At 42.4% G+C, this 24,874-nt stretch overlaps 1 protein-coding gene across 3 annotated transcripts; it reads right to left on the reverse strand.

Annotated features, from left to right (window-relative positions):
• Nucleotides 1–24,865, reverse strand: LOC143639412 (glycine receptor subunit alpha-4). 3 transcript variants are annotated; one of them, XM_077107551.1, is made up of 9 exons: nucleotides 24,795–24,865; nucleotides 21,006–21,136; nucleotides 20,671–20,738; nucleotides 19,804–20,027; nucleotides 19,584–19,666; nucleotides 17,607–17,747; nucleotides 13,825–14,039; nucleotides 8,636–8,785; nucleotides 1–90 (listed from the first exon to the last, which is right to left on the reverse strand). In XM_077107551.1, the coding sequence occupies exons 1-9, from the start codon at nucleotides 24,863–24,865 to the stop codon at nucleotides 1–3; spliced, it is 1,173 nt and encodes a 390-aa protein (XP_076963666.1). The 3 variants fall into 3 exon arrangements, with proteins under 3 accessions (XP_076963666.1, XP_076963664.1, XP_076963665.1); XM_077107549.1 differs by lacking the exon at nucleotides 1–90 and adding an exon at nucleotides 2,099–2,389; XM_077107550.1 differs by lacking the exons at nucleotides 1–90; nucleotides 20,671–20,738; nucleotides 24,795–24,865 and adding an exon at nucleotides 2,099–2,389 and having other exon boundaries at nucleotides 21,006–21,116.
• Nucleotides 24,866–24,874: the final 9 nt, after the last annotated feature.

Below are 24,874 nucleotides of genomic sequence, written 5' to 3' on the forward strand. Positions count from 1 at the left end.
CTATTGCTCAGTGCTGTAGCTGTCTCCAGGGCATTGTTCTTGAGATTTCCAACAGGGCAGATTTGTGCAGTTGGCCCATCTGGACAAGATCTACAACAAGCAGAGCTCTGTGCAATAAGCTCATCTCCATAGTCCACCCCCCTCTACCCCCGCCTTCGGGCTGCAGCAGCCTGACACCCCAGCCCCACCATGGAGAGTATCAAAGAGATACTCTCTGCTCCTTTCAAAGGGGTATTGCTTGTGGCCTCTCATTCATTGGCACTACCTGAGCAGAAATGGGAAAACAGGGGCTCTCTGCTATTCTCCATTCTATCTCTTCCTTTAAACCAGTTTTTAAATCTTGAGTCTTCTTGTCACCAAAGTGACAAACAAAAATAACTTCTAGAAAAGCTACCTTGGTCACCCCAGAATATTCTCTTCACGATGAAGAGACCAGAATATTCTCTTCACGAAAAGAGCATTTGTGTGAACAGGAAAGAGCAGACAACCTCAAAGAAGAAAGAAAGCAAGAGTTTTTTGTTTGACTATAGGATTTACTTTGATCGTTGGATTTATTGACTTTCAATTGGATACCATGTGGAATGAGTGAGTTGGGAGATAGTGAGACATAGGGAGAGAAGATTGGACTTCCATAGTTAATTATTCTAGCTCCAGAGAAAAGGTCAAGATGTCTGAGAGATTATTTGATCACTTGGTCCAGCTGTTATCCCCACACTTTAATCTCTCATATCTTGTTTCTGTTCCTCCATAGTTAGGATAATTCAAAGAATTTAGTGTACCAGGCCATGCTGTCCCACATTGCAGTGGTATGTTAAGCCTGAAACATACCACATCAACCTCTCTATTCTGACATTTCTAGTAGCTTTAACTGACTGCTATATCTCTCACTGTTCCTTACTATAGAAGGAGAAAGGGAAACAAGAGAAGGGTGAACTAACACTTATTATGGCTCTCTAACTTCTACAGCTACTACTCTGAGGTTGGTTGAGTCAATGTTTGTCCAGGATAGCGGTCCTTTATATGCCTAGTTCCTTCCCAGGAATTTTGAAGCCCACTCTGACCTGAACAGGGTTGCATGGCACCATTACTTGCTCATTAAAAGGAAATGAAGGAGCAAGTTTTAAATGAGGGTCCTGGAAAATAAAGACTTGGGAGAAAAAAGAAGAAACAAATGAAAACCTAGTCAACAACAAACTCTCTGAGGATGGTTCCTATATTTATATTCTTCCTGGGTTCTACTACTTTTTATCTCACTTTTATTGAGTTTCCTAGTATCATACACTTCATAAAGAATTTTTTTCTTTGAGAAGATTTTTTTTTCTCTCTTTACACTATCCAGCATAATGAACCCTGCCACCATGCTAACTATGGAATAGAATAGATATTTCTGAGATGAGGAAATTCAGGTGGATATGGAGGGGTGATCTTTCTGAGGCCCCAAGGGTTTCTTCCCCAATTCTGATAGTGTTGAATTTCTCAGAAAACTTGAACAGTCCTTTGTTGGGTCATATTCCCAATGTTCACATGCCTTCCTAGCCCTGTTCAGCCTGTGACTCTTCCATTCTTTTTAAGAGGAAGAAAACCTATATCTTTGTCTTCCTCTCACTGTAAGGAAACCTGACTGGGTCACACAGGCAGCACTTGAGTATGGGAAAGACTTCCTATTTGAGGTTGTGATAGGAGGGATAGGGGGTCAAGTAAGAGCTAGGATCTGGTGGGGGGAGGTGGTAGGGTGAGGACTGGTATAGATTAAGATGACAAACATCAGAAACTAGTAGCAATGGTCTGAATATCTCCACTGGAGTAGAGGAAAGGAGGGAGCCCAGCAAGGACAGAAAGTCATCTTGGCACCTTAATCTCATGAGAAATGGGAGAATATAGAGAAAATATGGACTAGGGTAGATGAGCCGTCTTTATAAGTACAGCCACAATTGGCACCATGCAGTATTGGCTCACATAGCTTTGGGACTGGTAGTTGGAAATTCTGAATGGGAAATTGCGAAGGAACTGTCTTCCCCAATGGAGTCTAATGGGGAGGGAAAGCCCACCCAGGAAGAAGCAGAAAGCCATAAGCTGGATTCTATAACCTCCACCTTATTCACAGTGCCTGGTGGATATCTTCTGACTGTAGCACTTTATAGACAACCCAGTAGAAAATGTTGAAAATGAGGAAAGTAAAAGGGAAGACAGCCCGGGAGATGGTGTCAATTCTCTTGGCCCGGTCCACATAGAGTTTCCGCATGGTTTCTCCTCCTTTTAGAAGAGGGGCTGGAGTTTGGGGGCTATAAATACTAGAACCTTCCATTGGGCCTCCATCCCTTCCCTGCAGGCAGTGGCCCAGGCCATAGCCACGGAAATAGAAGCGGCTTTCTCTTATGATGTCTTCCTCCTGGATTACAAGGAAGAAAAGGCAAAAGTTGAGGTCAAACCTGTAAAGTAGAGGGATAAAGACCAGGCCTCATATAACTATCTCACATATAGCTTAATGCAGAGAAGGTGGCTGTATACACAAGCCAAGCTTTTTTTTATTGATTCTTTTAAATCATGCAGATGGTAGAATCCATTTTGATAAAAATTATACAAGCATAGGTTATATCTTATTCTAATTAGGACCCCATTCTTGTGGATCCACATGATGGTGGGATTTACTTAGGTATTTTCACATATATATGAAATTATATCAGATTAATTATATCTGGAAAATTATAGGAAAATTATATCAGATTAATTCCACTGTCTTTCCTTTTCCTATCATCCCCCTCTTCTTTTTTCCCCCCTTTGTCTAATCTACTGAATTTCTTTTGTTCCCTATTACCCCTCTTTATTGTGGATTAGCTCCCACAAATCAGTGAAAACATTTGACCTTTTGGTATTTTGGGATTGGCTTATTTCACTTAGCATGATAGTCTCCAGATTCACCAGGCACATGCTTTTTGATGGCCACAAAACTCTTCATGAGGTAGATGAAGGCTAAGCAGCTATATGTGCTACATATGATATGTTATAATTTCTGTATTTACAGTTAGGCCCTGAGCTGCCTTTTAAAAATGTATAACATAATTTAAAGTCATTTAAAATCCAGTGAAATGCCAACTGTAAGGGACATCTCAACATTAAGTCATCTTTGGTAGTAAACAAACAAAAGAACAAAACCAGCTGGGCATGGTGGCATATGCTTGTAATCCCAGTGGCTTGGGAGGCTGAGGTAGGACATTTATTACCCAATGCACATTCCATTCAAAGCCTCCTCAGCAACTTACTGAGGCCCTAAGCAACTTAGTAAGACCCTGTCTTAAAATTTAAAAAAGCTATATTAAGATGACAAACATCAGAAACTAGTGCAATGGTCTGAATATTCTCCACTGGAGTAGTGGAAAAGAGGGGGCCCCAGCAAGGGCAGAAAGTCATCCTGGCTCCAGAAACAAGGCCAGACCTCAGTCTCATGAGAAATGGGAGAATATAGAGAAAATATGGCCTAGAGTAGTTGAGCCATCTTTATAAGTACAGCCATGATTAGCACCATAAATTATTGGCTCAAATAACCAATATAAATATAGTTTGTCAATTTGATATAGCTTAATTGGTAGAGTGCTTACCTCACATGCACAAGGCCCTGGGTTCAATCCCTGGCACCACAAAAAAATAAAAATATTTTTAAAAAGGCCTGAGGATGTGACTCAGTGGTTGAGTGCCCCTGGGTTTAATTCCTGGTTTCAAAAAATAAATAAAACATCAAATAGTGGAGCTGAGATATTTAGACTCGGTGAAATTGACTTTAATGAATTTCAAAAGCTTCAGAAATAGTATTTCTTGAATGTAGTATCTTTTGAAAGTTCAATTATCTTGATTCAAAGCTGAGAATTCCAAAAGTTTTAAATAACTTAATGGGTTATCCAAAGCAGAGTAAAGCTAATGACTCTGTTACAGATATGTGTACTTCTAAGCATAGCAACAGATTTGACAGAAGGGTCAATATATCCAGAGTGACAGTTATTACCCAATGCACTTTCCATTCATATATAATATGTGCATAATGATAAACTCATTAAGCACTAAGTAATATGGCAAACTACAAAACGTCCATTGATCCAGTAGTCAGATGGGAGCCAGGAAGTAAGCACAGAAAGATAGATATAGGAAAGAGAAAAGACAAAAGCCCCTGAGTGATCAATGGAGTGTTAGTAATATAAGAGGCTGTCAGGCACCCATTTAGAACCTATTTACTTTTATTTTATAAAAGACCCAAACAAGCCTGATTTTATCTTCCTCTAAAGGGAAGTGTTAAGAAATATATCCTTGAAAGATATTTATAATTTTAGAAAGTATTGAAGGTATGGGGGCAAAATCTTCAGCTATCTAAAGGAAATCACCTGAAATGCCAATTGCTATCTCAATTTGCCCCAAACTGAGGGGATTCCTGAGACTTGAGTCTTTAGTGCTAAAACTAGGGAAGACCAAGGAAAACCAGAAAGAGTTAATCACCATACAGCTACCTAAGGTAGTTAGTATAATTATAAGAACAAGATACAGGTGTATTATATGGGTATGACATAGATATTTTTAAAATGTGGATCAAATAGATTTTTAAACATTTTGTGCAGTTAGAGGGACATCATAGGATCTTCATAATGGGACCTCTGCAGCTATGATAGCACATTGAAATGCCAATTGGACATTGCTGTGTTAAGTCCTAGTAACCCTTGATTCTTATATCACCAGAAGCTGACCTGTCACGAGGGCAAGCCTGTCAAGTAGGCATTGTGTTGGTCTTGTTCACTGCTGTATTTCCAGTGTCTACTTCTGTGCCTGAAACATAACAGGAACTCAGTAGACTGGTGGAGTGAACGAATGGACTGGTGAGCCACATGCTTCAGAATATAGGAAGAGAAGAGCTTTTTGTTCTTATGCAGCCAGCATCCTTTCAAGATCCCAAACCCAAAGTTTACTCAGAAGTGAAACTCCCTGGGTTATAAAATACTTTGCAGGAAAAATAATTACTCCTTGCCCACTCTGCACAATGGCCTGATGCTCTTTGACTTCCAGAAAGGGATTAGCATTTTGGCATAGGAAAGAATCTGTCTGCCCACTCTAGAACTTTGCTGCCCTATCCTTGATTTGTCAGGGTCTTTGTGGAAAGAGTTGTATGTGGGTAGGCCAGAGACAATTTGCTGTTGTGGTGTACCTTAACCCCAAGTGGTTGTAATAGGGAAGTCTTAGCTCTATGTTCAAGATAATTCCCATTGTCTCTTTCTCCACAGGACTTGTCTCATCTCACATGAATTTTCTAATTCATTTTCACAGGGGAGGTTAGATTACAACTGCTATTTCTGTTTCTATATCCAATTAATTTTTCTTTCTCCAATCACAGTAAATCTAAAAAGAATTATTTGAAAATATTTCCCAGGCCATAAAAAGACATTTCATACAGTAGAAAAAATATGGCTAATAAATGAGTCTAGGCTCTTTTTGATTTTAACAGGTATTTTTTGTAACTGGAGGAATAAAGATGAGTGACCTGAAATAGGGAGTCCTGGATTTGTATCTTATCCATTTAGGCCAAATTCTGAGATGTGTGAATGTGTGTGTGTGTGTGTGTGTGTGTGTGTGTGTGTGTGTGTGTGTGTTGGGGAGGGAAAATGGAGCCATAAATACCACTTTCTGTTGCTGTTGACACAGAACTCCATTTTTTTCCCAGATATCTATAAGGGAGGAGGACTGAGAAGCTAGAGAGAGAAGATATTCCAAATCAAGCTGGGGAGTGAAGACACAGTGTGGGAGGTGAAGTAATCAGTATTGACGTGAGAGAGGCAGGAAAAAGAGACTGGAGGTGGGGGAAGGTGCTGGATGGAGGATGGCAGAGATAAGCAGGATTCTGGGACTAAGTTTCTGAGAGAACTTGGCAGTACTTTGAAAATTCTTTCCATTTTCAAGTTATTCTGTTGATAATGGCAAGGTTTTCTCTCTGTCCAATTTGACAGAGTACCCTTACCAAACAGCCTGCAAAAGTTGGTGGGCTGGGTTATATGGTTGCTATTTTTAAAGCCTGGTGCTAAGGCCTGCAGAGATGACAAAAAAGAGAGCTTCATCCTTCCCTATAAATCTTGTAGACTAACTGGGAAGATAAAGCAGAAACACATGGGAAAAAACACCTCAAATATTTTAGTAAGTGACATGGAAGGAGATCACCACGTAGTGGAAATGGGTGGTTGAGGAGAGATTAGAGAAGAAAAGGATTAAGCCCGAAGAGCCTGGGATGACTGGCTCCTATTTTCCTATCTTTTTTTTCTTTCTTTTTTTGGTGGTGCAGGGGATTGAACCCAGGGCCTTTGCGAGGCAGGCATTCTACCTACTAAGCTATACCACAGCCCCTCCTATCTTTTTTTTTGGCTAAGGATTTCCTTCCGCTGAAATGGTAGGACCCAGAGAGGTTCTAGTAATGGGTGAACTCTCCATCAACTTGTTCAGCCTGCCTGTTGCCTCCAGTATTCCTGTTACAGTTCTACTGGAATGATAGTAGCTTTAGGAGACTTGAAAAGGAACATGATTTATGGCACAGATTTATTCACCTTAATAGTAAACCCCAGACCACTTGCAGGAAGGCTTCAGGGTCCTAAGCAGGCCCCAAGATGCTGTTATAACTTTGTAACAATTGAGCACTGGTTATGACAGACTCCATTATGAACTCAGGGTCAACCTATATATAAGCAGGAGGGGACAGCTTGTGGCCAGTTGGGGGTTGGGTGAATGCAGGGAAAAAGGTGGGACTAGTGTCAACATGGAGTAGGTCTATGGTAAATTTAGCAATATTTTGGTGCTGAGACATCAACACATGCAGTGTAACTGGGAAAAGGACTCTGGACTGGTTGGTGACCTACTTTTCTTTTCCAAGGAAAACATTCAGAAGTTGTCAAGGTCAGACCCCCTATAAGAATAAGATTTTGGTACCTGCAAGTAGGTTTGACCCAACAAAAGAAAGGGTGGAGACAGTTAGCTTAGAAGGAGAATCCTCTTTCCTTTCCCTGTCAATTCTATATTTCTGCCCTAACCCTCAGTATGGGACAGGAAAGTCTTTCTTCAAGGAAAGGGAGAGAAAAGGGAAATTGCATGGAAATGGAAGGAGACCCTCATTGTTATACAAAATTACATATAAGAGGTTGTGAGGGGAATGGGAAAATAAACAAGGAGAGAAATGAATTACAGTAGATGGGGTAGAGAGAGAAGATGGGAGGGGAGGGGAAGGGTGATAGTTGAGGTAGGAAAGGTAGCAGAATACAACAGTCACTAATATGGCATTATGTAAAAATGTGTATGTGTAACCGATGTGATTCTACAATCTGTATTTGGGGTAAAAATGGGAGTTCATAACCCACTTGAATCTAATGTATGAAATATGATATGTCAAGAGCTCTGTAATGTTTTGAACAACCAATAAAAAAAAAAAAAGATCAGAAAAAAAAAAGTCCTACCCAAGGACATGCAGTTATAGATCAATCCACTAGAGGGCATGCTGCCCAGGACCCAGTTAAAGGGATGAAGTGAGCCAAGAGTACATAAAACCCCTATATGATCCAGGAACCCCACCCTCTGCAGAGAAGGACCTTAGCAAGGGGCATGAAACCATAGATACAGTTTGTGGTTCAGACTGGCAAGAGCCAGGATTCTGTATGCGTATGTTTGATGCTGGGAGTGGAATCCAGGGCGCTATACACCCTAGGCAACTGTAATTGTTTCCTATCCCCTAGAGGTCATTCTGCACTTGCCCCTTTAGTTTTAAAGTATTGAAATTAGGCAGAAAACATAGGGTCACAGTTGAAGACAGACCAGAACTCTGTGTCCCTGGAGATTAAGCAACTAGCATGTAGCTTAGCAAAGACTTTTAGCTTTGCTCATAATTGGAAGCTTGCTTCTGTGAGGATAGCCCAGGTACCTCTGTTGTCATGACAACTTACTTAGCACCTATTGTCTGGGCAATTGAGGGTAAACTGCCTGTGTTGTCATGACAACAAGCTTCCTCTTATATTTCCCTAGGTGATCATTCTACTGTAGAAGAAATGGGGTTAATAAACAAGAGTGAGGGAGAACAACAGTCCAAGCCCAACAACTCTGATGTGTCCAGTGAAGATCAAGAAGAAATCCAACAATCAGAAGAGGCAAGTAGTGTTCTTTCAATTCTAACTTAATTATAAGAACCCTCTTATAATGCTCCCTAGAAAGGCACCAATGGCTGACTCTTGAATTCTTTACCACTGATTAGTGTGGAAAACCTGGGGTCCTTCTTGGTGCAGAGAGAGCCAGGAGCAACCATTGTTATTTCTCAAAGCAATGTCATATGAATGAACTTGGTAAGGTTCTAATACTAACGGACACATTTTCAGTGCATACTGTATGCTAGGCACTATGCCCATGGTCTTAAATCATTCTACTATACTGCCTTAAAGGGGTTAGTGTCCTGTTGAATACATAGGAAACAAAACCAACTTAGCTTAACTGTGCCCAGCCTGGGACTAAAATCCAGGGTTCCTGACTGCTTGTTCAGTTCTTGCAGCTTAGGTTGGGTCTTGGTTTGTGGGAGTAGTAGTAGGGAAGAAGGAGTCCAAAGGAAAAAGAAAGCGGGCACCTCCTTAGTTGTACTTACCATGCGTTGGCGCCTCTGCCTTCTTCGAAGTCGCATGAATTCCTTATGCTGACGGGAGACAAAATTGACAGCAGCATACTCCAGCAGGGCAGCAAATACAAATAGCAGACACACGGCCATCCAGATGTCAATTGCCTTCACGTAGGATACCTATAACATCCACCAAAGAGCAGTCAGCCATCTTGACATCCCTCCATGGTCTATCCAGTGGATTTCTAGCCTGTATCAACTGCCTGATGTTCTTCGGTTTTATCCTGAATTTCTTTTGTTTTTTAAAGAAGCTTTCCATGATATGTCCCATTGTCTGAAAGCTCATGTCAAAGAGATTGGGTTACTTATCATATTTTTTTAAAGATAAAAAGTAGATGTTGATGAACCTTTATTTAGATGTTGATGAACCTTTATTTTATTCATTTATTTATATGCGGTGCTGAGAATCGAACCCAGTGCCTCACATATGCTAGGCAAGCACTTTGCTACTGAACTACAACCCAGCCCCTACTTATCATCTTTCACCTCTCTGCACTCTCTACCTTCTATTTCCATCTTCATTTCCTCCCTGTACTTATTTTCCTTTCTTCCTTTATATTCTTCTTGCATTTCTACTTCTGCTTCTGCTTTTTTTTTTTTTTGATACCAGGGATTGAACTCAGGGGTACTCAACTACTGAGCCACATCCTCAGCCCTGTTTTGTATTTTATTTAGAGACAGGGTCTCATTGAGTTGCTTAGTGCCTTGCTTTTGCTGAGGCTGGCTTTGAACTCTCAATCCTCCTACATCAGCCTCCTGAGCCAGTGGGATTGTAGGCATGCACCACCGTGCCCGACTTCCTTCTGCTTTTTATTATTCTTTTCATTCGTCTTCTGATTGTTTTATTTCAATAAACAACAGTAATCACGAGTACTGCATTTGTTTGCCTGTGTTATCTCCTCAAGTTCTTACAACCCTGGTGGTAACTGGGCAGGGTTCACCATGCCCATGTGAGAGACATGAGGACACTTAAAGCTCAGAGAGAAGGGTTTAGCAAAGATTACCCAATGTGAAGGTGTGATTGGGAGTTCTGTTTTTTCCTGCTCTTTTTTAAGAGTGCCTACTTAGGAATGGGGCTCATCCTGGAGAGGAAAATAGGACAGTATCATGAGGATGCATTGTTGGCATGCAATTATTCACTCTAGTACTCTCCTCTCACTACCTTCCTTGGCAGTCTTTAAGTACTTTTCTCTCCTACTACTCTTGTGGAGGTTGAACATGGACCTCTCCTGGAACAAGGCTAGAGCTGGGTGGGGCCAGGAGGAGAGTAGAGCTCAGATTTCTGAAATCCTTTCACCTCCATAACTAGATATAATTCTACCTAGTTTTGAGCTCATGGCATAAGGCTCCTTCCTCAGCAGGGGTAGAATTCAGGACACATGACTTCTTTCATCAGCTTCTGTTTTGTTGGGCAGCAAGGGTGCTATGGATCCCAGGTAAGGAGAAGGTCTCATGGAATAATTCTTTACCTTAGTTTTTGTTTTGTTTTAATGCTGGGGATCAAACCCAGGGCATGCTAGGTAAGCATTCTACCACTGAGTTATACCTCCAACCCCTGCCAGTTTTTCAGTTTTTTCTTAACTGAAAAAAAAAAAAAAAAAAAAAAAAAAACCTTTGTTCAGTTTCTGAGGATCATTTGGCAATGTTTGGTGACATTTTTGGTTGTAAAATTTTAGGGTGGCAGTAAATATCCTACAATGCACAGCCTTCCCTCAGTATACACACACACACACACACACACACACCAAAGAATTATCTCCCTCAAATGGCAGTAATGCTATGAGGCTGAGAAATCCTATTCTACTTGTTTTAGGGTGATACCACAAAGGGTGGTAATGCGTTGCTAGGCAACTACGATTAGACATCCCTTGGTGTCTCCACTTTGCCACTTATTTCATTCCCCATCTCCCAGTCCCACTGTGCCCCCAGGGATGGCAAATGTGTGTTGTGAAGATCAATGATGAGTCAATGACAAAGGAGCATAATGAAGGGCTTTGAACCATCAAAGGAAAGGACACATTAAGCACCAGGAATAATGTCTTGTTAATGATGAATGTATCAATATATTTTTTTTAAATCTCAGGAGTCCATCCCCTACTATTATAGCTTGTCTGAAGGACTAAAACAGTTTCTAAATGGTCTCCCAGCTTCAAACATTTGCCACCTCCAATATGTTTTCGAAATGATAGTGAGTTTTGTTTATGAAATGTAAATCTGATCATATTACCCTCCAAACTTATACCCCTTTGTGGTTCTTTATTACCCTTATGCTACAGTCCACACTCCACTTAATCATGACATGGAGCCTCTGCCTACCTCTCCAGCCTCATCATGCCCCTTGCAATCTATGATCCACTATGGTGAACTATTTTAGTAGTTTTCTAAGAAGCAAATCTCTGCTTTTCTGTCTGTCTTTTACTTAGATAACTTTTATATATCCTCCAGCTTCCACTTTAGATACACATCTTCTAGGAAGCCTTCCCTGATCTTTCCAGTCTGTGTTGGTTGTCCTGGTATATGTGTCCAGGTTACCTATACCTTCTTAGCATCCATCACATACCTGACTATTCCCTCCACTAGACTGTGAGCTCTTCCATGACAGGGATTATTTATATGCTCATCACTGTTCTAGTCCCAGTGCCCAGGTGAGTTCTTGGCACATAGTTAATTTTTTAAAATGAATGAATGGCAATGAGTTTTTCTCTACTGTCTTCTACTTGCTCTCTATGCTCTCCTTTCCACTGCTTGCCCTGAAAACTAAAGGCTAGTTAGATAACAAGATCTAGAGAGAATTGGGTCCTTCCTTTATTCTACAACTTTAGGTCTAACCTGGAAAAATCTTTCATTTAGCCCTTCTACTCTTTTCTGAGGCGTCTGCATTTGTGGATATCAAGGGCCTTGGAAAGAGATAGTGGTGAGTGTCTTTGGAGGTCCCCCATAAGAGCAAAGGAGTGGTTTCATGGGATTATGGAGAATGGACACACCAGCTGAGTTCCCCTACAAAGCAAGTCTCTGCGAATTTCATCCTAGACACTTAAGTTGTGTTGTGGAGTGGAATTCAGAGTCCCCTGGCTTGGCCCCATCCCTTTTCTCAGGGCTTCCACTGAACTTAATGCTGCACAAACTCAAGAGTGAGCAGATGCTTCCTAGGTTACTGAGTTTCTTGCTCTGTGGGGCTGACTAATGAGGCTGTTTCATTTGGGGTGCATGCCTGGGTATTTTGCTTCCTGTCCAGTGAGGTAAAAGAAGGCACAAAATGTTGTAAACAAACAACCTCCCAATAAAGTCTACTTTTTCCAAATGAGGAAACTAAGTGATTCCTGGGGGCAGATGGATTGTGCTCACTCACAGGAGGGGACCAGAAAAGGAAGTTCTCTTGGCAAAAGGAAGGCATAAATTACAATAGCTCCTAGAGTTAGAGAAGAATATCCTTGATATGGCAGAAACAATAAACTAGGGCAGAGTTCTTAGGGCTGAATTACTTTACTGCCTCTGGTCTCCATATAGGCCACTATCAAAACATAGCTACCACAGCCCAGCCTGGGCCCTGTGGTCCTTGCCTAAATCCATCCTGCCTCTCAGAGCCTCATAAATATCCCTGTCCATCTAGGAAACATATTTGCAGGAAGTGACCCCAATAACTTTTCCCTGGATACTTGATCCTGATCTTAATTATTTCTCTCTCTAGAACTTTGGACTACCTCAATGGTTTCTCAGCAGATCAAAAATAATTGGGGTGAATATTAGCTGCTGCTTTATCATATCCATCACATTTCTTTTCAAATCTGACACATGGTAAATATAATAATAATTAACATTTATTGAGTGGTTATTATTGTCAAACACTGCCTTATATATTGATATATATATTTGCATTTTTAAAAATTTTTTAGTATTAGGGATTGAACCCAAGGGTGCTTAACCATTGAGCCACATTCCTAGCCTGTTTTATATTTTATTTAGAGGCAGGTTCTTGGTAAGTTACTTAGAGCCTTGCTAAAGTGCTAAGGCTGGCTTTGAACTCACAGTCCGCTAGCCTCAACCTCCCAAGCTACTGGAATTACAGGTGTAAGTCACCACATCCAGCTGCAATAGCATTCTTATTCCCATGTTTCAAGTAAGACAGAGAGGTTAAGGAATTTACCTAAGGTCACACTATTAGTAAATGATGAGTCTGGGATTTAAACCCAAATTGGCTTGACTCTAATTTCATACACTTAACCACTATTCCCCCCATATAGCAAATTCATAAATTTGCCATGAATGTTCCAGATTACCCCCTGCCCTAAGTAAAAAGTCTTATTATGAACAAGCACTGAGAGAAGGGAGATCAAAGGTTCTGGTTCCTAATGAATCAGAGCAAGAGGGAATATGTTCACTGAAAGATCCAGGAGAAACTGTGTTTTTCCTTTCCCTTGTTTTTCCATGATCAAGTACAGTGTCTGGTATATAGTAAATGTTCAATAAATATTTATTGAATAAATGAGTGTTCTAACTCCCCGATGTGCTCAGAGCCTTGCTGACTCTAAGGACTTTGAGGTGACCTCTAAATTGCCTACAGGAAGACATGAGACAGGGAGAGCTGTTCCTAGTCCCATCAGCACAAATCTTTCTGCGTAATCAAAACATAACTAGGCCCCAGATGATTAGAGTCTATTGCCTTTAATTTCTATTTGCTACCTCAAATTTTTTTCATCTTCAAAGAATAGACACTATATCTAGAGCTCTTTGTAATAGTATCTTGGTTCTCCCATAGTAAGAAGACAGAAGTTGGTTCAGAATCCTGATACTGCTTTGGTTGTTTCTGGTGGGACATGACCTTGAGAAGGTCATTTTACCCATCTGAGCTGTTTCCTCATCTGTACCATGAGGGAGTATGACTTTTTACTTGATGAGGGTCTTTTGATCTTGGACATGCTAGTATGTCCTGAAGAAAGTACTCACTCCCTAACCAGACAGAATCCCTAACCTCAGCCTCCACGTTGTTATCTATATTATTGGTATATGTTGTGGGGGAAGAGAGTATGTTGGATGCCTGTTCCCACTCAGTGGCTCCTCTCAACCTTAAATCCAAGGTCAGTAGTGATCAGGAGGTAGCATGTGATGAATGAGAAATGGGAAACTTGATGACAAGCAGGTTCCCTTGCATGTCTCTTCACCTTAGGCAAAGAGGCCCGGGAACCAGAGCTCTGGGTTGTCATGGTGAGCACAGTAGTGATACCGAGGCCTACACGGGCAGGGGCAGCATCCATGTTGATCCAGAAGGAGACCCAGGACAGGATGACGATGAGTAGACTGGGGATATACATCTGAATCAGATAATATCCCATTTGCCGTTCCAGGTGAAACTTTACCTCGATGCAGGTGAATTTCCCTGCAAGGAAAGAGGTGAAGTATCAGGCCCTGGGTCCTCAGCCTTCTGCTGATCCTAAGTGGCAGAACTAGGATATCCCTGTCTCTGTTGAACAATTTGGGGCACCTCAGCTGGGCCAATAAATGAGCCTTTGAAAATGGCCACAGTTAGTGCCTGACATTTACTAAGAAAGTTCACAGAGCAGCCATAAAGGACATGCCCTCTTGCTCCTAGCACTTTGGCTTCCAGCAGGAGGTCTTTTGAGTGACAGCACAGCAAGAGGATAAAAGCAAGAAGGCTCCAGAGTCAGACTGACTGGGTTTGAATCCTGAACCTTTCACTTACTAGTTGTGTGACCCTGGGCAAAACACCCAAGCTTTTTGAACTTCAGACTCTTTGCCTATAAAACAGAGTAGTCGCAATATCAGTGCCATCACTGGCCTATTGGAAAAATTGAATAAAATGATGTATTTGAGGTGTTTAACTCATAAGTAGCTATTATTATTGCTGTATGATTATTAATAAGACAATTAGTTCAGACTCTACTCATATATAAGCAACCTTGCTTGCAACTGCTAGTATCCCAGAAGCTGTCTAGCAACAGAACTGGGATAAAGACTGCCTGTGTCTTAAGCAAGTGAGAAAAGCCATATAACAGACATCTATAAACAATGCCCATCAGAGACTGGCTCTGGACAGTGGGCAGTAGTTTCCCATAGAGCATTAGGCAGCAGCATTATATTCTACCAACAAAAGGTACATTAGCCCTAGGTACATGTACCAGTGCTCAGCCATCTTCACTTTACCCTGCTTCCCATGACCCTGAGGCTAAGAAAACAGTTGCTTATAGATTCTCCAGAAGAAGAAGCCTAAGACAACCCAAACAAAAACGAGAGGATATATATAGTCATCTTTTGATTTCCATGGGGGATTTGTTCCAAGACCTCTCTGCAAAAACCAAAACCTGTGGATGCTCAAGTCCCTTATATAAAATGTCACAGGATTTGTATATAACCTGTGTACATCCCCCTATATACCTTAAATAAACTATAGATTACTTATAATACCTAACACAATATAAAGCAATATGTAAATAGTTGTTGCACTGTATTACTTAGAGAATAATGACAAAGAAAATAAGTCTAGGGCTGGGGTTGTAGCTTAGTGGTAGAGTGCTTTCCTAGCATGTGTGAGGCAATGGGTTCAATCCTCAGCACCACATAAAATAATAAATAAATAAAATAAAGGTATTATGTCCATCTACAACTAAAAAATATTAAAAGTAAATAAGTCTGTACATGTTTGGCATAAATGCAATTTCTTCTTGAATATTTTTTATCTGCAGTTGGTTGAATCCTTGGATGTAGAACCTGTGGACATGGAGGGCCAACTGTGTATTGTTATTGTATCCTGATCCAGGCTTACTCTTACCAGGCCTACCAGATTTCTCAAGCCCAGTGATTTCATCAATGACTGATGAAGGTTTTGAGAACCTATGTAACACTATGACTACCTACTGTTCCCTGACCCTACCCTACCTCATGCCACTCTGAGCTTCTTGCCATGACATGTTTTTACTAAGTACCTATATTTTCTTTCCCTTTGTTCATTCCTTCCTTTTCCTGTAATAGCAGTTGTTTTTCATTATGAAATTAATACTTGTTTAGAAGGCGGTTGGCAGGAGAGGCAGAGCACTGGTACAGATGCCTGGGGCCAATGCACTAGAAAAAAATAAGAATGGGAAAATAATAATATTCATAAGCTCACATTTATGAAGCCCTTATTAAGTACCCTGACATTATCTCATTTAAAACTATAGTAATTCTTTGAGGCAGGTACTATTATTATTTCCCGTATTACAGATAGGGACACTGAGGCATGAAGGGATTGTTATATTTCTCAAGGACACTCAACTAGTGAATAATATAGCCAGAATCCAAACTCAGGACTATCCGACTCCATAGTTCTTGCTCATATCTGTTGTATCACACTACTTTACATTTAGTGCTCATATTTCCTTCTAGGATTTTAAATGCATGTTTTTTGTTTGTTTCTTTTATCACAATACAAATGTTCTGTGTATTCAACTTTGAATCTTACTTTTTAAAATTTGTACATTTCCATGTAAATAAAAGAACCTTGCAAGCATCTTTCTTTCTTTCTTTCTTTCTTGAACTGGGGATTGAGGGATTGACCCCAGGGGTGCTTTACCCCTGAGCCACATCCCCAGCCCTTTTTATTTATTTATTTTTTTAAATTTTGAGACAGGGACTCACTAAGTTGTGAGGCTGGCTTTGAACTTGCAGTTCTCCTACTTCAGCCTCCCGAGTCACTGTGATTACAGGTGTGCACTACCACACCCAGCACAAGCATCCTTTTTAATGTCTGCATACTATTGCACCAAGCAGGCACACTTAACCTTGCCCTACTGGTGGATAGTGAGAACAATTCCAAGGTTTGGGCAGTATAAACAGTGACCCAGGAGCCATCTTGGGGTCTAAAGTCAATGTGATATGTTGGAACATTTCCTTATAATACATTTCAAGGAGTAGAATTCCTGATAAACAAGTACAAAAAAATTTTAACTTGTAGATTAAAAAGTTTCTCAAAGTACCATTTTTTTTTCCTGGATTACCTGCATTAGAATCCTCAGGATGCTTGTTAAAATGCAAATTTCCAGACATCATTCCTGGCATGTGTAATTAGAATGCCTGAGAGGTAGAGTCCAGGAATCAACATTTTAGCAGACTCCCCAGGGAAATATATTACATACCAAAGTTTGAAAACCACTGACCTACATAAAAATTGCCAATTTTTTAGCCCCCAAATGTTATATCAATGTCTACTTCCACTGGCCTTTTCTGAATTCAATGAACTATTTCTCTACCCATTCCCCACACCCATGCATCTCACATATGTGCACACACATGTTGATAAGGAGCACCCAAAATATATCAGAACACCATAGGAGGAACCCAGGATCTCCCTCCCTTTAGTCTGTTACCTCTATCTTAGAATCTGAGCTCCTCACAAATTGTCAGGGGAAATGAAGAATCGGCAACTCTTAGGGAAGCTGCAAAGAGTAGACACTCTGGCTAGAAAAGCAGCCTCTCTTCACTTCTGGACCTATATTTCACACCTGAGAGGTATGGATGCTAAGCTGGCTGCTGCTCTCAGGCCTGTTCCCTGTTCAGCACAGCCATTGACTACTTCAAAATGTGGATTTCCCAGCTTTCACACAAAGTTGGCCCCAGGAAAAGTGGAAAATTCCTGCTACTCACTGTCAGCTCTACTTCATGTGACAGGGACAAACATATGGGCTTTAGATTTAGATTTGGATTTGAATTCTGAATCTGCCACTTAAAAGCTGTGTGACTTGGACAATTAATGTAACCTCATAGAACTTCAGTGTTCTCTTTCTGAAAAATGTGTTGATAATCATGACCACAATGAGATAAAATTTATGAAGCACATAACATCATTTCTCACCTAGACTGGAACTTCTGTAGAGGCTAGCTGTCTTGTCCCCTTGCTTCCCATCTGGAGGCCTTCGTGTTCCTCCTAGCAAGTAAAAAGCCTGGTTCTTACCTGTGTTGTAGTGTTTGGTACAATAACCTAGATCCTTCTCATCCCGCAAGATAAATTGGGGCAAAGTCAGCCCCTCAGCCACTTGGACAGCGGGAGCATCTTCTAGCCACTCAAACACGAGGTCATTCATGGTGTAGCCAACTGCAAGGGACAGAGATGGCAGAGAGCTGCAGAGTGGCTGTTGGGTAGGGTTAGAGGTAGTGTTAAAACAAGCAGGCAAGAACAGATGAAAAACATGTCCTGGGGTTTAGGAACTTCAGCTCATCTTGGAAAGGAAAACTTTTCCTAAAAGGATATTTGTTCATTTGTCTCATGGGCCTGTCCTAAGTGGGTAAGTCAGGAAGATTCCAGACTCCTCTCCTACCCTCCTACCAAGTTCAAAAGCATGAGAAAGGACAGAGAAGAATTATTCTGGCAGACCTAGAATGAAGGCCAGGATGGTTGGAATGATATCAAGGGCCCCAGCTGGGAACATCCTGCTATATCTCAAGCCCAGAGGAGCAAGCATGTGTACTGACCACATGTCTTGAGCTGAGCCAGCCTCAGAGCCAGGGCTTCTGCCACTTCACCTCAGGGAAGAGAGAGCTATTTATATTTTGCCAGTCATGCATGGGACAATGTGCATACCACAGACTCCTAGCCAGAGCCTTGAATTGGGTCAAATTTAGGGTTACTATCTGAACATGCAAATCTCTCACAGAGAGCAGTTCATGAAAGTTCATGCCATTTATAGTACCAATTCTTGTATGTCAGTCAAGAAGGGAACAAAAACACTAAGGCTTACAGAATCCAGTGTAGGGCTTTGACCCAGAGTAGCTGTGTGACTTTGGGTGAGTCACTTCCCCTTCTGTTTAATGAGAACAGCAGCTGCTCTATTTATTTTTCTGTCTGTCTGTCTCCCTTCCTTCCTTCCTTCTTCCCTCCTTCCCTTCCTTCTTTCCTTCCTCCCTCCTCCCTCCCTTCCTTTCTTCCATAATTCTTTCCTTCCTTCCATACCAGGGATTGAACACAGAGATGCTTAACCACCAAACCACATCCCCAGTTCCTTTTTTATTTTTTATTGTGAGACATGCTCTCACTAAGTTACTTAGGGCCTCCCTAAATTGCTGAGGCTGGCATTGAACTCATGATCCTCCTGTCTCAGCCTCCTGAGCTATTGGGATCGTTAATTGTGCACAATCGTGCCTAGCTCTGCTCAGTATTCAAAGTTGTTGTGAATGGATTATGGGAACCTGGATGTGATTGTGGTTTAAAAATTCTTAAAGAGCTGACCACAGGAAACATTCTATGTGTCACTGTTATTATGTACTAGAAATAGCCTTATGGGATGACTTCTCTGAGGACCTTGTGGATGTGTTCTGATTTTGTAGTCTCAACTCACCCAGGAGATGGGGAAGGAATGGAAACAGGTAACAGACCAGCCTTGCCATCCTTTGGCTCCTCTGCACTTAGGACAGCCCTCACAGACTGGTACCTCTGCCAAAGAGGAACCCTTGGTTGACTTCTCCTTTAGAGCCACTTTTCTATGTTTGAAACTATCCTCTCCTACTTCTCTATAATGATTATCTCTGTTCATGGGAATCAGAGTTCAGAGAATACCCTAACCTGCCCAACAGTGGCATTTTATAGACATCTTTAAGGTCTTAACTCAGGGAAATACTAAGGGAACATATCTTTAGGCAGAGGACACCCTTTCAAATCCCCCTCCATAGTCATTACAAGCATATTTGTGTATCAGGCTTGTGCTATCCCATGTCCTAGTCTTTGGAATATCCAGGCCAGAAAATGGAAAAATGTACTGGACTGAGTGTCAGAAAACCCTAGATTCTAGTCTCATCTGTGCCAAGAATTGTCTGTGTGTGCTTGTGTAGATCCCGCCTGACTCTGAGTAGCCCTTTTAATACCTGGGATGTCATGAGATGGGGTTTACTAGCTGCTGTTTCAGGCCTTGCTCCATGACTTTCTACAGACACTTACAGCTTTCTAGCTGCATCGTGCAGGTCTGGATGTCCATAGGGAAGTTCTTGAGGTCCATTGGGCAGGATAAAATGAGGGTCAATCTGGTGGTGACAGTAAGAAAGAAGTGACATCAGCTTACTGGGATCTAACACTGCATAGGGGACACTTCTTCCACCCTCAGCCTCCATCTGTCTTCTTCCCCTTGATGCAAATTCTCCTGGTCATTCACCAGGTGTACCTGATGCTGTAGAGCACATTTCCATTCTTGAAGATGCGCAACAACTTGTTGTCTGTGGTCACTTCGTGGAAATTGGCCCCTTTCTCATTGGCAAAGAAAAGGTCTGGCTTCCAAATAGAGTCCAGCATGGAGGGGTCGAGGTCTAGAGAGTCATCAGGATATTCTCGGTAGGCCAGGCGTGGGTCATTCCACTGTTGCCGCAAGAAGACATTGACTCTGTAGTCCTGGGAGGGTGCAGATATGGGTCCATCAGAGGCAGTGCTATTTCCAGGGGCTCAGCAACCCTACATGAGCAGGAGAGTCATGAGGAGGAAATGCTGGGGCATATTGGGGACAGTAGGCATTTTCCACTGGAGGAGCTTGTTTGGGGCTAATAAAGCAAAGATGGGAAGGAAAAAGGCATTTATTTAAGCATCTACTGTGTGCCAGGCTCTCTGCTAAGTGCTTTATTTATATGTATCATCTCATCTAAATTTTACACCAATCTTTTGAGGAGAGTGCTATCATGATCTCTATTTTACAGATGAGAAACTGAGACCAAGAAAGATTTAAGTAGACATACCTTAACACCACTGTTAGTTAGTAGAGCCAGCATTTGAACCCAGGTTTGTCTAATTCCAAAGCTTGTTGTCTGCATGGAGCTACTTCACATATTTGGCCATCTGTTTGTTGCTTAGCTAGTTCATCTTTAACTATAGAAATCTAAGGCTAGGGAAAAATATTCTCCCAGTGGCCAAATTCAGACCCCTATGGCTTTAGCCATGACAATGAAACAGGAAGTGGACAACAGAGGTATGAAATGTGTGTGGCCTGGTTGGCTTCTCCATTCACATTGGGGTGTAAATGGGAAACAGGAAGACTGCTTACCATGGTGGTCTCAGTGACGGAGCCAAAACTGTTGATGAAGATGTTGCAGGTCACATTCACAGGTGGGCCTAAGGGTAGCAAAGCACAGCCCATTGGCAGGGCATTCCAGAAGACAGGGAGCAGGTTTGAGGACTCTCCCTGAGCTTCAGGCTGGGAGAAGATAGTGCCAGCTACACAGGCCTTTGGACTATAAGGAAGGGAGGCTGTTTCTGAGCTATAAGAACTAGCCCTGGAATACCAGCCTCCTTCCTTAAGGCAATTCACAGGGGCTGACTGGGTAGTGTGTCACAAAAAGTGGTAAGGAGGGAATGGTTTTATAGAATGACTTTTCTTACCTTTAAAATTGGGCCGAATTCTGGCATCATATCCAGATGTTCGCCCCATAAGCTTGTCCAGGAAATCAGAGGGGGACATGGGCTGAGACCCCTTGTCTCCAGATTTGACATCCTCCTTTGCCAAAGCCACCCTGAACACGAGAGGTAAAGAAGTCTGAGGCCAGTTGCATTTGTCAGAGATTCTCCATTCTCATCCTCATCCACCCCTGACTGGCCTCCTCATCAAGCAGGAGGATAAGAGAGAATGGGTCTCTGAGTAACAATGTACAAAATGAGGAGAACAATAATAGCCATAAGCCAACATGACAGCTCGGCCACTAGTCCTAGGAAATGGCTTTCACATAGATTAGATTTTTTTTTTTTTTTGAGAGAGAGAGAGAGAGAGAGAGAGAGAGAGAGAGAATTTTTTAATATTTATTTTTTAGTTTTCAGTGGACACAACATCTTTTATTTTTATGTGGTGCTGAGGATCAAACCCAATGCCCCACGCATGCCAGGCGAGTACGCTACTACTTGAGCCACATCCCCAGCCCCAAGATTAGATTTTTTTTAACCTACAATTTTCATTGAGTTGGGGGGTGAGGATTGTTATTTCCATTTTACAGATAAGAAAATGGAGGTTTGAAAAAGAGTGACTTGTTCAAAGTCTCAGGGCTGGTCAGATATAGGGTTAGAATTTAAACATCATACTGTGGTCTTGTACAGTGTTCTTTTTGTGAAGGAGCTTTGAAAGTACTCAAAGAAAAGTGATATCTCACTGCAGTGTTTTGATTATGATAGGGCCATTGGGATGTTCAGCTAATCTGGTCTGACCAAAGATGGGAGGGGTTTAGGGACAAATTACATCCCTGAGAATTGGTGTCAGTTGCTTGGGCTTCACGTTGAGAATGAACAGGATGTAAGGCACTGCTTCTGAAGAGGGAGGTGTGGCTTTTGGCATTTGTTTGTAGTAAGAAGCTAGGTTTTGAGTTCTTTTGGTTCAGGGCCATGGCCACTGCTAGCAAGTGTACTCAACTATTGTGAGGAAGCAGGTCCCTGTTCATGGGAAAACTCCCCAGTAGGGTGATCATGCAAAGAAGCTTAACTCCCATCTTTCCCCCTGAACAGCCTGATTTTGAGGAAGGGGCCAGTATTGTTTGGCCTGGCCTAGAAGCCAGTTTCCTTTTCCCTTGAGAAGTTTCCTTTCAAGTGCAGCAAAGTCTCTTTGGCATGCCTGCTTACCAGCTTACCAGCCAATATATAGACTAGGGACCAGAAACTCAGCAAAACCTTGGGGGCAGGGGCAGAGCTCAGGCTGGACTCCTAGCTAGGCCAGTTGTCTCCTACTTCATCTTGGTATCATCATTGTGCCAGGTATGACAACCAGCTCCACTGCTGACATGGTTGCTCCTTCTGTGGAACTGGGCAGCAGGGTGGCTGCTGTCTCCTTCTGAGTCTCTTCTTTGAGTTAGTGGGCCTCTCTTTCCCATGCACCAGCCAGTGACCAATAGAATAATAAAGATAGCTAAACACCATACTAAACTCTTCACATATAATATCTCATTTAGTTCTCATATCAGTCCTTTCTGATCATCCCTATTATACTCATGCTTTGTTATCCATAGGGGATTGATTCTAGGACCCCCTTTCAGATACCAAAATCCATAGATGCTCAAATCCCTTATATAAAATGATGTAATATTTGCATATAACCCATGCACATTTTCATGTGTGCTTTAAATTATCTTTGGATTACTTATAAGGCCCAAAACGTTGTAACTGTTAAGCCAATACTTGTTATACTAGTACATTTAGGCAATAATGGTAGAAAAAAGTCTGTACATGTTCAGTGTAGGTGCTATTATTTCAATATATTTTTGACCTATGGTTGCTTGAATCCATGCATGTGGAACCTATGAATATGAAGGGCCAACTATATATACATGTAGAGGCTGAGAACTCATGAGGTGAAGTGATATCCTCAAAATCATCTAGCTAGCAAATACTAAAGTCAAGATTTGAACCCAGAGCTATTGACTTCAGACCAAATCTACCATAGTACTATGAGGCAAGTGTGACAGGGTGAGCTGCCAAGGGACCAGAGTTGGGGAAGTTCAGTGGCAGCTCTTTCATGACCTCCTAGAGTCTTATCTCCTTGAATTCCCCCAAGCAGGGGAAAGCCCTTACCCTGGAGACAGAGGCTCCCCTGGCCCCCAGCAGGAACAGCCAGAGCAGGTGGCCTAAGCAGGCTGTGGAAATCCGAGGAGGCTGGTGGTGGTGCTGGAACAAGCAGAAGTCTGCAACTTCACCACAGGATGTCCATGCTAGCCAGGTGCTGCTACTGCTGCTGCTGCTGCTGGCCACCTGCCACCTGCCTTCTGGGAGGCCACATGGCCCTGCCCAATGGAACAACCAGACCTTCTACTGTCCTCATCCCCACTCTCAGGTCGCTTCTCCCACTAGTATCAGCCCTAGGAACCCAATACATACTGTGGGATAAGCTGTCTTCAGCCCCAATTCCTCTTTTGGCCCCCACTTCTGGGGCTACTTTGTCTGAGGACCTGAGAGGAAAGTGACTGTGTATAGCCACTCCTTCCTCCCTTTCATTCCTGCAAAAGTCCCAAACACCGACAGGACCTAGGAGGTTCCAGAACTGACAGGCTTTCTCATACAAGGCCCTGGGGTGGGGTAAGAGGAGAACTCTGAATCAGTTACTGAATACCAGAACAACATCGGTCGGTCATTCCCCCTCTTTAGGCTTCAGTTTCCATATTGTTCATATGGGCATATCAAATTGCCCATCTTGCTCTAATCGCCTTCAGTCTCCAAACCCAAGTAGAAAAGCTGCCATTGGAGCTTGGGTCGTTGAGGCAGCCTCCCTTCCAAGAGGGCCAGCAAGTCGCAGCTTCATGCCCTCCTTTTTTTCTATATCCTCCTGTCAACTCCAGGTGAACTGCCATTCCACTCTGAGCTACTTTTTAGTCTAAAGTTTATTGTTGTACTCTGCATCCTTGTTTGCCTGCCAGCCAATGTATCTGCAAGCAGTAGGATAGGAGACTCCCCAGAAACAAGCAGCTCTGGGGTGTTCCTTGGATTAAGAGGGGGAGGAGGATACTGCAGTGACACTTGCTCCTTCTGCTTTGGGGTACACTGCTCTTGGGATGCATTTCAGTCCAAGCCATAACTATCTTTCCTGCTCAGCTCATCCTGTCAACCTAGACTGGCTCCTGACCTAACAAGAAAGGGGCAGTTGGTTGGGAGACATTTACAAGGAGCCCAAGCATGCCTTGCATGCAAGCCCAGGAAATGATTGCTAGTTGGTGCCCCTCAAGGGACAGTGAGCAGCCATGTATGCACAGTCAGAGTGATAGGGTGATTGCAGAAGGCCAAAGTTTGGGCAGCCCATCTCCATCTTCATGTGGTCTTAGGGCAAACCTGTGTTACTTGAAGACTCTTGTGCAGGCAACTGCCAGATATTGCTGTTGTATTTAGGGAACCGAGCAAGGTTGTGGCCCAGCTGGTAGGGAGACAGGATTAGGTGGCAAGTTAGATGGCCTCCATTTGGGGGCTCAGCTACCTAGCCCCTACCTCAGGTCCAGGAAACCTGCCCATGCAAAAGACTTCCTACCAGCTTTGACATCTCTAATGGAAAGCTCCTGGGTCCTGTTTAGGGGAGCGTGTGCCCTCCCCTGGAACCCTCCAGACTGTGGGCTTTTTGTAAACTTAGAGGAAACTGTGCCCGCTGCCCAGGTTGCCCCCAACCTCCTGCCAGTGTTTGCATGCACCTTCTTCTCACCCCACTCAGCTCACCTGAGGAGGACCTGCCCTGGCAGAGTCCACAGAAGAAGGAAGGAGAGGGTTGCAGGAACAAGAGTTGTCATTCCGTGGGG

Source organism: Callospermophilus lateralis, chromosome X (genome assembly GCF_048772815.1).
Source record: "Callospermophilus lateralis isolate mCalLat2 chromosome X, mCalLat2.hap1, whole genome shotgun sequence".
NCBI lineage: Eukaryota > Metazoa > Chordata > Mammalia > Rodentia > Sciuridae > Callospermophilus > Callospermophilus lateralis.